The sequence below is a fragment of the Colius striatus genome, chromosome Z (genome assembly GCF_028858725.1).
Source record: "Colius striatus isolate bColStr4 chromosome Z, bColStr4.1.hap1, whole genome shotgun sequence".
NCBI classification, from domain to species: domain Eukaryota; kingdom Metazoa; phylum Chordata; class Aves; order Coliiformes; family Coliidae; genus Colius; species Colius striatus.
Genome location: NC_084790.1, coordinates 86,633,220 through 86,647,466, shown reverse-complemented (window position 1 = coordinate 86,647,466; position 14,247 = coordinate 86,633,220). Strand labels below are relative to the sequence as shown.

At 43.1% G+C, this 14,247-nt stretch overlaps 1 protein-coding gene across 1 annotated transcript in view; it reads right to left on the bottom strand.

The window, feature by feature from the left end:
• DCC (DCC netrin 1 receptor) overlaps positions 1-14,247 on the bottom strand; it is a 550,939-nt gene that overhangs the window by 252,253 nt on the left and 284,439 nt on the right. The window contains exons 8-9 of the mRNA XM_062018865.1: positions 1,762-1,916; positions 103-223 (exon numbers count right to left, since the gene is read on the bottom strand). Coding sequence (XP_061874849.1) covers positions 103-223; positions 1,762-1,916 — 276 coding nt within the window. The remainder of the gene's footprint in view (positions 1-102; positions 224-1,761; positions 1,917-14,247) is intronic.

The window sequence follows — 14,247 nt, the reverse complement described above, 5'->3', positions numbered from 1 at the left end:
CTGGGTAAGTATGAGGGAGTAAAGAACAGTAGCTGCTCATTTGGGATTTTTATGTTAATAGCATTAATTACATTTAAATTCTGTGTGTCCTTTGCATCTTACCAGGCTCTGGGATGATTAGTTGTGCACTGGCCTGTGCGTTTCCAGCTTCATTTTCAGCTACACACTGATAAAAACCTTCATCTGACTTTACCAAGCCCAGAATCCGTAAGTTGCTGCCACCCTAGAGAGACAGCAAAAGAGAGAGAAAAGAAGTGGAGAGAATTAATTAGAAAAACACCATCCAAAGTGAATGTGGATTATAAAACCTTTCCAGAATGACTATTCTGTGCAATGTGGTGCTATGTATGTAATCACAGCTCCAATTCACATCACCCCGGTCCTTAGAGGGCTGAAAACATAAGCTCTTTCATCAGGCATCTCTTGACACCTTGTGGTCTTTGCATTTTGTTTGATGATGCCTATGGCCCAAGGGTGAATTCACTTTTTTTCCTGCACAGAGTCCACTCAACACCCTTCTCAAGACTTAAGCTCCAAATTACAGCCATCACTCGAGTAGTGCTCTGAATTTTGTCTTGGTCCTTTGCTGCAGGGAAGATTTAAAAGGACTTTCAACTCTGCATCTTTGAACAAATACTGTTCTGAAGGTCAAATCCTCCTTATGGCTTGAGGCCTAGAGATCCTCAAGAAAAGGTCACTGTACCCTTACTTCATTTGAAACAGATTTAAACTTTTGTTAGCACAAGCAGAATCAATTACATTGGGGGGGGGGAAAAAACCTCAAGTGCAATTTGCTGTGGCTGAAATGTACCCCCTCCTTAACTTTCACTTATTAAGTGAAAGGATTTTGTAAGGCTTCACAACCACAACAACAATAGAGCTGTCCTTTCCTTGGACAGCTTCTGTCTGCTTTCTAGTAAGCAATGACGTGCAAAAACGATTGAGTTTGCTATTTATATGGCCAGAAAAAGTCTATCCTGCATGAAAACCACTTCAGAAGGAAAAATCTCTTTTGATAGGTAGTTAAAAGACATGATGATAATTAATATTATCTGTTCTATGGGGAAAAACTAGAAAGTGATGAACCACGCTATGTCTCTGAACAAGTCACAACTCATGGCTTATGGCCATCTTTACAGTGGCTGAAGTTTTCAGGGCTGTTCCCCAATGGCTCAGCTCACTTACAAGTGACACTGCTTTCAGGATAGGCTGGATAGATCCACCCTTCCAGAAAACAGAGGATAAATTCATAGCCTACAAAACAATGCCATTTAAACTAAGAGAGACTGGAGTCTTGGCTGGGGAATGTTATTTTGGATAGGATTGACAACAATTCTCTCTGAAAAGTTGCAATTATGTCAAATGACCCTCACCACTTTTAACCCCCTGTGTCAGAGTATTATTTCCATGGAGATCTGTTATTTTCCTTCCCAAAGGACAGTGGCAAGTAAGGGAAGTCACTAACACGTGGTAAACATTATTAACAGCAACTCAGAGTATGACTTGACGCTGTTGCTTCTCCATGAAAAAACCTCACTCAAATAAACATCACTAAAACTGGGAGGCAACATCGACACACTTAACACACCTCAGTGCGGCGTGCCTTACTTGTGTCAGAAAAACAAACTTCTTTCACCTTCTTTAAGAAGATCAATGTGTTTATGAAGGCAATGGCTGGATCAAACACCAGAATCCACTTCACAATTTCAATTAAAAAATAAAAGAAAGAGTAATGCTTATAAATAAATGCCAGGTAATTACCACTATCTGAAAATAGTCGCTCGGAATGACCACTTCTCCGTTCTTGATCCACTCCACTGTAGGAACTGGCTTACCAGACACAGCACATTCAAACTCGATGTCCATACTCTCGTAGGCATAAAGATTTGAAGGGCGAATTAAGAACCATGGTGGAACTGCAAGGAAAAAAGAGATTGGGGTGGGGGGGTGGGAAATGAAAGAGACAATGAGTGGATATAAATTAAGGCTTAGCAAGTAAATCATTTCAGTAAGCCTGAAGAATATCAGACATAAATAGAAAACATATCTGTAATGCAAATTATTCTCTTTAACTCTGAGCCTATTAAAAATTCAACACTAGGGAAAGCATTTATCCTAGAAAATACACTTAAACAGTCGACGTTAACTTTTTGGTTCTTGACAAACAAAACAATTGAAGCCTCGATTTGGAAGACATGTAAGATTCATGTATAATGAAACATATATCTAATTCTCACTAATGGAGCACTGGATTAATAAAATCTCCCTCGTTTTAAAGGATCAGATGCCAACTGCATACGTAACAAGGTCCTAAAAGTCAGCACATGGACAGGCACATACAGGTAGGAGACGAGTCCTCTGACAGATGATACAAAACCAGAAGTATTTAGAGACATCTTCATATAACCAAGAAGGACATTTGGCTGGATTTATAGAAGATGAGGAGATAATCAATAACCAGGAAATCTGTCCCTAATGATTGGAAGAAGAAGAATTATCTTTGCTGCAAACGAATTCTTATTAAGCTACCAATTATCTGTTGCCTTGTATTACTATAATGTATTCAAAGTTTTTCAGTTTGCTATATGATATGCTAATTTAATTTAATTTCATCATTATTGTAATACCAGGATGATGGAAATTAGCAATTTGAGGAAAACTGCTAATAACATCATCCCATTTCTAATGAGCTCCCTCCTCAAACACACATGAAAATTCAGTGGCCCACATGCATTCCATCAGCTTCCATAAGGGAATGAGGGTCTCAGTGTTGTATTTCCATAGTTTCCAGGAAGCCAGAATAGATTAATTCCTAAGTACCATCCATGACTTATCGTTTCAGACAGAAAATCCAATTGTATTTCTTCAGCCGTCATTCCCGGTGTCGCATTATAATATTTATAAAGCCATAATATTTTTAAAACCCAGTAAATTAAAAGAAAGTGAAGATTATAAAATAAATTGCACATAACCTGAAGAAATGCTGGAACCAAGGCTGCCTGTGCATCTCTACACCAAGCACTAGCTTTGCCAGGACTAACAGCACACTCCTCAACAACCCCCTGCACCTGGACATGCTGGGAGTGACCTGCTGAAGAGCAGCTCTGCAGAGAGAGACCTGGGAGTGCTGGTTAATAATAAACTAAACACGAGCCAGCAATGTGCCCTCGTGGGCAAGAAGCCAATGGCTGCCTGGGATGCATCAAGAAGAGCGTAGGCAACAGGTCAAGGGGAGTTCTTCTCCCCCTCTGGTCTGCCCTGGTGAAGCCTCATCTGGAGTCCTGTGTCCAGTTGTGGGCTCCCCAGCTGCAGAGGGACAGGGAACTGCTGCAGAGAGGCCAGTGCAGGGCCAGCAAGATGCTCAGGGCACTGGAGCATCTTCCTTGTGAGGAAAGGCTGCGGGATCTGGGGCTGTTTAGTCTGGAGAACAGGAGACTGAGGGGTGACCTTATTAACATTTAGACATATCTAAATGATGGGTGTCAGGAGGATGGGACAGCACTATTTTGATGGTATCTAGCAACAGGACAAGGAGTAATGGGATGAAGCTGGAACACAAAAAGTTCCAATTAAGTACAAGAAAAACCTATTTCACTGTTTGAGTGAGGGAGCCCTGGCCCAGGCTGCCCAGGGAGGGTGTGGAGGCTCCTTCCTTGGAGGGCTTCAAGACCCACCTGGACACGTTTCTATGTGACCTGATCTAGGTGGGAGCTGCTTCTGCAGGGGGTTGGACTGGATGATCTCTAAAGGTCCCTTCCAAACCCCTACCATTCTATGATTCTATGATCATTCAAATTATAACCATCCTATTTATTTGCAGCCCCCCTTGGCACTCCATGAGGACCCCACGTGATGACAGAGCAATTCAGGATTTCATTTCAAACTTCCACTTTAGTACATGGCTTCATGTTTTCTAGTTTTCAAACTTTCATCTGCAAATGAAACACTTAAAATACCAGTGGAGTATTTTCCTCTAGTTACTATTTCTACAAAACTCAAGGAAGTTAGATACTGAGAGCTGCTACCAGCCAGGCTACCATCAAAGGGGCAAAAGTAGCCCCACTCATTCTTCTTGTTAAGTTAGGTATGAGTTAGTCTCTCTAATTACACTAATGTGGTTTGGGTTTGGGGTTAGAGTTTTGGTTTGGGCTTCTTAGGGGTTTTTTTTTGAAACACATCAGGCCACAAAGTCTCATTGGGGATGCAGAAAATGAGTTGCAACACACAAACCTGTGGCCTAAGCCACCAAACCCATTACTGATAGGAATACTATACAGATCAAACTGTATTATTCAGAGTTTGCATTTCATCACTTGAACTACAAAACCCTTTTCTTCCCTTCCTGACCCCTTACTGATAATAGATTCTCCAGCTTCAGTAATAAATGAAGGCAGAGTCCTAAACATCATCACCTCTCCAATCACCTGCTCACAATTAGTCCCAAGTGCTCCCCAAAGTCGTGTGCACGAGGACATAGAAACATTTTTGAGGAAATTAGTTTACTTTAGTTAAAACTGTGTACAATGCATAAAACCAAGCACATCAAAGTGAGACTGCAAAGGTTTTTACGTCAGTGTCGTCTTCATTTTTAGCAACTGATTCTGCTTTTGTGCTAAGTTACCTACACTTAAATCAGCACCTGCCCTGGGCCCCTCCAGCACTGTTCTCATACTCCTCTTACAGACTGGTCTCTTGTTCACCATATATTTAATAATTTAGGATACCTAGAAGCTCCTGATGCAGTTCAGATCAAACACAATGCCTGCAAATTAAAACTGATGAGGTGTCCTGATTAACTTAGCTGCCTAATCTCCTATTGAAAAGGCTCAGATGGATGCAAGTGTTGGGATCGGAAATGCTCCATGTTGGGCTCTTCTTGGCACTGTGGACATACAGACATTCAATATCCAGACCACACAGCTATCACACAGGAAATTTTGATGTTTTATTTGAAAATCCTTCTGTGCTCATAAGGGAACAGCAGAAACTGAATGCTGATCAAGAGGTTTTAAAAGATAGCATTGCTCACACTAGAGATGCACAAAAAGAGATAAATTTAGTGGCAAAGTTAGGAAGAATCAGCATTGACAGCACAGCTCAAGGAAAAAGAAACAAGCTCTTCAGCTAAGAAAAACCTGAAGAAAGAAAAATTAAGACAGAATCACATTCATATGTTAATTTTTAACACCTTTTTTTTTTCCCCACTAGAGTCCTAGTATAATTTATTCATCAAACTCACACAAAACCACCAGTATCCATGTAGTTTCTAAACCATATAATTTTTCAGAGCTCTGACAACATTATCAACTACTCAGTCTTCATTAGTGTGGTTTATTGCAATGTCACCAGAAGCCTGCAATTAATTTATAGAGTTGTAATTCACAGATTCCCACCAGTTACTCCTTACAAGGCGCATGCTCCCAGACCCTGACCCCACCTGCCTGCAACTCTTCATTTCCTCCACCAGAACTGTTGCTCCTCTCCCTTTGGTTTGTTCCCTTTTTTAACTGATGGCATTTTTCTAGACTGCTAGAAACTTCAATGCTTTCTCTTTTCTTACAGTTTATGTCCAGTATATGAGTATCTGGGTGCTGAGTTTCGTACAAAATGATGTACTTAACAACTGTAATGTACTTACTGTAGTGGTTTTGCCTGGGCCAGGTTTTGGTAGTGGGGGGCTACAGGGGTGACCTCTTTAAACAAAGATCTGTCAGAAGCTTCCCCTGTAGCTGACAGGGCTCATGCCAGGCAAGTCTAAGATGGACCCACACTGACCCAGGCCTGTCCAATTAGTGACTGAGGTAACCCCTCTGAGATTAACATACTGGAGAAGGGGAAGAAGCTGCTGGGCAGTTGCTGAACTGCAGCAGCAACAGGGAGTGAGACTGTGAGAACATCTCCACACACACCAAGGGAAGGGGAAGGAGGGGAGGAGGGTGCTCAGGCCCTGGCAGAGAGATTCCCCTGTGCCCTGTGCTGCAGCCCATGGTGAGGCAGCTGTGCCCCTGCAGCCCATGGAGGCCATGAGGAGCAGAGACCCACGGGCAGCCCGTGGAGGAGCCCACGCCGCAGCGGGTGGGTGCCTGAAGGAGGCTGTGACTGCGTGGGAAGCTCACCCTGGAGCGAGCTCCTGGCAGGGCCTGGGAGCCCGTGGGGAGAGAGGAGCCCAGGCCAGAGCAGGGTTGCTGTCAGGGCTTGTGACGCCGTGAGGGCCCCGGGCTGGAGCAGCCTGTCCCTGAAGGACTGTTCTCCTGTGGGTGACCCACGCTGGGGCAGGGTGTGAGGAGCTGCCCCGTGACAGGCCCCGTGCTGGGGCAGGGTGTGAGGAGCTGCAGCCCGTGGGAAGGAGCCACGCTGGAGCAGTTGGTGAGGGACTGTGTCCCGTGGGAGGGACCCCACAGTGCAGCAGTGGGAAGTGTGAGGAGGCCTCTCCCTGAGCAGCAGCAGCGGCAAAGCCCATCTGTGATGAACTGACCGTAACCCCCGTCCCCCATCCCCTGCGCTGCTGGGGGGAAGGAAGGACAGTCCTGGGCAGAGGGAGGGGTAGGTGAAGATGTGTTAACATTTGGTTCAATTTCTCATTTTTCCTGCTCAGATCTAATGGTTCAATAATAAATCAAAACTTTTCTCCCCAAGCTGAGTCTGTTCTGCCCATGGCACTAACTGCTGAGTGATCTCTCTGTCCTTATCTCGACACACAAACCTCTCATTATATTTCTCCCCTGTACAGTTTAGGAGGGGGGAGTGATAGAATGACTTGGTAGGCATCAGGCACTCAGCCAGGGTTAATCCACCACACTTACCAACACCTTTCTTACGGAGAGGTAGATGTGCCTTGCATTTCTCCTAAGGACATCATTAATGTGAGATATTTGCAAAATGGCTTTGGTGGAAATTATGAAGTAGTAAACACAGGTAAACACCACAAGTGAGGACAATGTAACATCCTAAAGCAGACAGAGGTAACGTATTTAGACTAGAAATATGTATGCATATGTATTTATAAAATGTCAAGCACTATAAATGTACATTCTATAAATATTTTATTTATCAATAAATGTCAAGCACTGCCATGTTTGCTCTCCTGCTTTTTCTCTGTACTGAATATTTCAAAGGCATGCATATGTGAATAGAGCCGGTGAGATGAGTTGCAAAGGAAATAAAAGTAGTTGCTGTTTTCATGTTCCTTTTAATTATTTTGTGGCTGTATGAAAACATTCCAACAAACTGCAGACCTTTTTCAAAATAAACTTACAATATTTAATAGAAATACTTTTCCTTTACTTTTTCTTTTCAGAAAAGGTACATGACTTGTTGGAAAGTGGCAGTTTCAGTCAGATTGCACAGAGAGTTGAGAAGAGAGGAACCTCCTGAGGTTCAACAAGGACAAATGAAGAGTTGTGAACCTAGGGAGGAACAACCCCCTGCACCAGGACAGTCTGGGGATTGACCTGCTGGAGAGCAGCTCTGTAGAGACAGACCTGGGATTTCTGGGTGATAATAAACTAAACATGAGCCAGCAATGTGCCAATGGCAGACAGGGGGCAGCAAGAAGAGTGTGGGCAGCAGGTCAAGGGAGGTTCTGCTGCCCCTCTGCTCCACCGTGGTAAGGCCTCATCTGGAGTCCTGTATCCAGTTCTGGGTTCCCCAGCTGCAGCGGGACAGGGAACTGCTGGAGAGAGGCCAGTGCAGGACCAGCAAGATGCTCAGGGCACTGGAGCATCTTCCTTGTGAGAAAAGGCTGCGGGACCTGGGGCTGTTTAGTCTGGAGAAGAGGAGACTGAGGGGAGATCTTATTAACATTTACACATATCTCACTGGTGGGTGTCAGGAGGTTGGGGCAGTGCTTTTTTTCTGCTGTATCCAGTGACAGGACAAGGGGTGATGGGATGAAACTGGAACACAAATACTTCTATTTAAACATAAGGATAAACTGTTTCAGTGTTTCAGTGAGGGAGCCCTGGCCCAGGCTGCCCAGGGAGCACGTCGAGGCTCCTTCCTTGGAGGGCTTCAAGACCCACCTGGACACGTTCCTGTGTGACTTGATCTAGGTGGGACCTGCTTCTGCAGGGGGGTTGGACTGGATGAGCCCTAAAAATCCCTTCCAACTCATAAAACTTTGTGATTTTTCCAGAATAGTCTTGCACTGCTTATCTTTTGCCTTCCCCTGTTTCTGAGTAAAAGTCTTAAATTTCTATCTGCAGTTAAAAATAATTCAAAACAATGTCTCAGAAGGTTACACTTGTTCCATATCAGGTTGAAGACACTTTACCAAACACTAATTTCCATTGTTTCATGCCAACTCAGGCCTTCTGAAATGCCTTAGTAGCAGATTGAGGATATTTTATTCTAGATACTCTACCAAAAAGAGTCAAGAAAAACCCTAGAAGGTTCTTGAAGATCTACAAAAGAAGATGGCCATGAAAATTTTGGGTTTAACAGAAGTCAAATCAGCGAGTAGCATCAAAGCCCTCACTGAACATCCTTGGCTAATGAAGTATAAAGCTCTTAGTCCTACAGAAGGTGCAGGTGGTGGGTACTCAGCTGCAGAGGTTGTCCCCTAGCAGAGACCACCTCAGCATGTGGTATCGGGAGCTCTGGAATTCAAAGTACGGTCACTTATCTGTGTGCCAGCAGATCCCTGACACGTCTGGGAGAGGAAGGTGCTTTGTTTGCCACAGTACAAGAAAAACAAGCAAATTAAATTGAATGAATATATCCCTGTCAAGATCACAATACAGCCCTGATCCTGACATGCCCAGAGGTCCCTCATACGAAGAATGTGCTGTTTGTAGTTCATTATTCCTCATGGTCTTCTAAATAGCTCCTCAAAAGGCTGCCTGGGAATTCTGTGAAGCTGTGAAAAGCAGACGTGTGTCTGTGTCATGGGTCCTAAGGAAAGATGCTTCTCCCTTTAAGGACTGTAGCAAGCAGCATTTGTAACCAAAGATGTTAAAGATAAGTTATAATGAACCTGTACCAGAGACTTGAGGACTAACGGAACACTGTCCAGCTGAAACAGCTTGTTTAGAGATCTACTTGTTGGGATGACCTCCCTGTTTCTAGAAATACCTTTTGCAAGATGACAGCTGATCCCGCTACAAGAGGAAACCATTCTAACTCAGAGAAATGTCAGCATTTCCTAACACAAAGTGTCTTCCCATCTCGTGTTTGAATAAGGAACGTGTTTCTTCTGACCCAAGAAAGATAACCGCTGTCAGCAAGTGCTCAACCCTGTCAGCCTTCTGAATGGGAAGACTTTCAATTGTGTGTATTTAAAGGGTGGCTTTGGCATCTCATAGATTCAAGTCCCTTCCTTTTTAAATAATCCCTTACATTTTTCACTGCCCATGGCTCAAACCATGAATTTAAATCAAGTTAAATCCGGTGAATGTGCCATATTTTGCCTTACTCAAAGGGAGTCAGCACAATCCAACTCAAAGCCAATGGAGTTCCTCCAGACCTAAAGGTCACAGAAGAATTTACTACTCTTCCCTATCACATATGGTAATTCAGGAACTGGGTTATTACAGTGAGAAGGAAAAAAATACCCAGAACTACAACTGTTGTTACAATGCACGACTCTGGAAGGAGTATGAGGCACAAAAAAATCTAAAACTCCACTAATGCATCTTCAAATAACATTAGATTAAAATCACTACCTTTCACCACAGCTCCATACCCTTGTCTTACCCTAAATTCCACACTTGACAGGCAGAAGCATATTACCATCTCAATAGATCTCCCCTCAGACTAGCCTTGAAGAAATGAAAGAAAAATGAAGCTGTTATTCTATGTAAAACTTCATTCTCCACCTAAATAAAGGTAGTACTTGTCTTATTTAATGATTTAGTTTGCGATGCTTCTTTAATCCTCAACACGAAGCTCAGCTTCTGCCACTGCTGTAGAATGGCAGAAGTTCATGGTTCCCAAGAGAAAAAAGAGTTGAGCCACCAAAATTTCAAGTGATTACACCATCACAATCCCACAGGCATGAAAAAGGAGAAGATGTGGAGACAACTCCTGCAGCTACAGCAGGGCTTCTGTAGCCAAGGCGTTCTCACCTGAGGCGTGCACTCAGCTTTCTACTGCACGTATTAGAAATGTATTTTAATCAGCCTGAATCTCCAGCTCTGAAGATGACCCCAAATGTATCCTTGTCCCTCAGCATAACTTAGAGCAGCCTTTAAACTTCCAATGTTAGTTGCAAATGCATCTGTACAGTAAAATACTGGGAGCTGGGCAGAGGTTGGGGAGAAAGGGATAAAGGCAGAAAATCCACACGAGGGGAGAAGATGCAAAACGTCAGCACTTGTCTCCTACGTTGCATTTTACTAAGGTGAGTTTTAGCCAGGTGAAAAGCTGGCAGTCTTTCCACTCTAACACTATATAAAGGAAAAACAGACAAACTAAGAAACCTCCCTTTCACTGACCACGTTACTAAACATACTTCTATTAACAAGCGCAGTGCTGACACGCTTCAGGAGAAACACCATTTATTATAAACAACAAAGATTCTTCACGGTTACACCCAGAAAACACAGGGAAAAGCAAAGCTTAATACTGCTCCCACTCCTGTTTCCAAAGCTAGGAATCCTTCTGAAACACTATGGTGACCTGTGCTGTACCTAAAGAGCTGAAACTCTTGATCTTATCTAAACAAAAAGGTACTTTTTTTCTAATGGATTTGTAGGTACCAGCAGCTCAGTCCAGTGTAGAGGAAAAGGAGTCAACGTGTATGTGAGGAAAACTCGTTATTGTCTCTGCCTTGGTTAAAATTCTTACTATCCTATTAAAACTCCAAAGGGATAAGGTTGCTTGTGAAGTTTTGGGATGGGGTCAGAGTAGTAGTGAAGGAGAGGTTTGCTGCAGTACTGTACCTCAGCAATAAGAGAGTATAAAGAGGCTGTTAAGAAAAAAAAAAAAGGACTTTCTTAGTAGTTCACATCAACAAAGATTTCATTCCTACCTTGGGAATCAGGTAAGAAATTTCTGTCACAAAATATTACTTCCTCATTGATGTGGCTGCTTTGTGCCATTTGCCTTTTCCCTAAACATTAGTTTTAAAAACTGGCCAAGGGCATAATCTGTGTCTCGTAATAAAAAAAACCCTCAAAAACCTCCTGAGGCTTTTTTATGGAAGCTTGCATGGTCAGGTGGCTAATAACAACTTCCATTTTATTGCCCTCCTGGTAGCCAGGCCCTAGTAAGTTCAGCAAGGTTGATAATGACTCTGTGAAATCACTGGGAGCTCCATCTGTCTGCTGCTGGGCAACTGCAACGTCAGCACTGAGGATCAGATGCAGAGTTACATGTCTTCATCCTCACAGAAAATGCCTCTACAGATATAAAAGCCTTGAACCCAGATCGGTGGAGGGCGAGTTGCAAGGTCTGAGTAGAAGACATGTGCATATACCTACACCTACAAGGCTCTGTAGAGTACACTTGGTATAATTTCTATGAGCAGTACTGAATAAAATCCAGCTACCTTGTAGACTGCCATATTCTGTAGAATATTTCATGTATATGTCTGCAATTTGCTGAGTTTATAAACACAATGAGAGCCTAAGTCTTCCAAATGGATCATAATCCCTGGTTAATGGTTGGATTCAATGATCTTAAAGGTCTTTGCCAACCTAAACGATTCTACAGTTCCATAATATTAAAGTCTTACTTTAACAACAATATTCTGGAGGACTTGTAAAACACAAGGACTTGCCCAGAACCAGGGGAGAAATTAGGCATGGAGGGAGGATTTGTACCCATTCAAACACGGTTTCACGTATGATAACCTAGTTGAAAACAACATAAAGATGTAATAAAGCATTAAAAATGTTTGTCCAGCTCCAAAGTGGGTTTGCCTTACTGAAGAACATAGAAGCAGGATGCTAATAAATGGTCCTTTTATGTAATGCACTGATAATGGACAGCCTGGGAAGAGAAAACTAAGGTCACCAATATCTGTCAATTTATAACTACCTAAAGATTTTATTTTATTGCTGCCTTTATGACTTATGGCACAGACAACAGTTATTGACCACATACCATCTGCCCTGGGAACAAACGAGCATTTCATAATCAAGTATTGGGTCAAACTTTATCTTTCAATGCATTAACGTTATTCCTGTCAACCCCAGTATAATAGGAACACATGCATCACAGAACAGGCTTTCCCAGGGCTGATATCTTTTGAGTAAATAACACAGAAAAGGAAATTAGCCTGTAAGAAAGTTGCAGATAGAGATGAATTATCTCCATATTATTTTAAGTTTTGAACGTTTTGCCTGTGTACTTAAGGGCAGTCTAAATGAGTATTAAGTTAACAGGAGCACAGAACTCTCAAACATAAGGCCACAAAAACTTTGCAAGGTCTCAGAAGGCATGCTTAGCAGGTTTTTTTCTCTTTTCAGTCCTCATAAAAACATGGAGATACTCTGAGTTAACTCAGGAGAAGTACTTACCAGTCTTCACCTCATCGAGAAAACCCCCCAAAACTGCCAAAATACACGAATACCCTACAACCTTTCCTCTCATGCATCTGTGCAAGAGGCAGTGTTTGTCATTAGAGATAACTCATGTTCCTGCATGCTGCATGATCTGTCTCCATGTTCCCTGTGGTACATTAAGGACAGGCAGAGGATCTCTTTGCTGAGGTTCTGGCTGATGCCACCGTGCACGGCACTATCAGACTCCATAATTGCAACTATAACGCTTTTCATTTTGGAATCTCAAAGCAATATGTAGACTTTAAATAATTCACAAGCATTTTACAGATAGATACACACACACACAGAGCAAATGACTCGCTCAAGGTCATGTAGCATATCAGTGACAGATAATTAAAAGCTGGCGTAATTAATAGATGTCCCTGTGAGATTTCTGTAAGTCTAAGACTCCTTTCTCCCTGTAGCTAGAAGAAGGATGCCTCTTTGTAGTGTGGTTTGCCAGGTTTACTTCTTGACTTTCTCTCTGAAAATCATTTCCAGGATCTGCACATGTTCACTGTGACTGCTCCCAGTAAAGTCACACCCGTCAGAAGCTGTCATCAGAGCCCAGTCTCTACACAAGCCCCACACTGGGCAGTGGGACCAGCTCTTGTTAATGAGCCAGCACTAGTTGTCTCTCCATATAGCTCTCCTCTTCTTCCAGCACTCCTCAATTAAGGTTTAAAAGCAACTGCTGTAACTTCATCAAAATTGAAGAGGCTGAAAACATAAAAAAACCCATCAGAAGTGAGAGAAGCACTGCATGAGCTTATTACTGTCTCTGTAGCAGTCCTGATCTCTTATAAAGGCTTTTTTTGTTGCTGTTATTCACAATTTTGTTCCTATTCCACTTGTGCCATTCAGTGTTGGTGTGGAGGGAACATTTCATAGCTTTCCCTGTGGGGAAGAAGAAGGGCCAAAGGGAAAGTAGTAATGCAGCCAGGGACAAGTCCCCACATACATTCCCCTGTCATTAACCAACAGTTCTTGTCAGGGTTTGCTTGTTTTATCCCATGATATCCAAAGACTGCAAATCCCACAGCAATGGGCTTTGGGAATGGGACTCCAGTGAGAGCAAAAATGCACGTGATGGCAGAAAGAAACCAAAACTCAAAAGCACGACTATTTGGCAACTGCTCACAGAAGGTGTCTTTAGATGCCACATTTCTCATCCAGTAGCAAAGCTTCCAAATAAAACTATTAAGAATTGAAGACATTCAGTTGATAATAAACTGACCATGAGCAGCAACATGCCCTTGTGGGCAGGAGGTCAATGGCATCCTGGGAGCAGCAAGAAGAGTGTGGGCAGCAGGGCCAGGGAGGTTCTGCTCCCCCTCTGCTCTGCCACATCTGCTGAGGCCTCATCTGGAGTCCTGTGTCCAGTTGTGGGCTCCCCAGCTGCAGAGGGACAGGGAACTGCTGCAGAGAGGCCAGTGCAGGGCCAGCAAGATGATCAGGGCACTGGAGCATCTTCCTTGTGAGGAAAGGCTGTGGGACCTGAGGTTGTTTAGTCTGGAGAAGAGGAGACTGAAGGAGGATCTCATTAATATTGACAAATATGTAAATGATGGGTGTCAGGAGGTTGGGACAGCACTTTTTTTTTTTGTACTGGATGATCTCTAAAAGTCCCTTCCACTCCCACCATTCTGTGATTCTTTGACATACAGTCTAGCTCACTGGTGTCACTCAGACAGGTCCATGCATGGGCAGAGGATGAGCTTGTGCTTGCTTAAGGTCACCATCGTGCCTCAAAATAATAAGG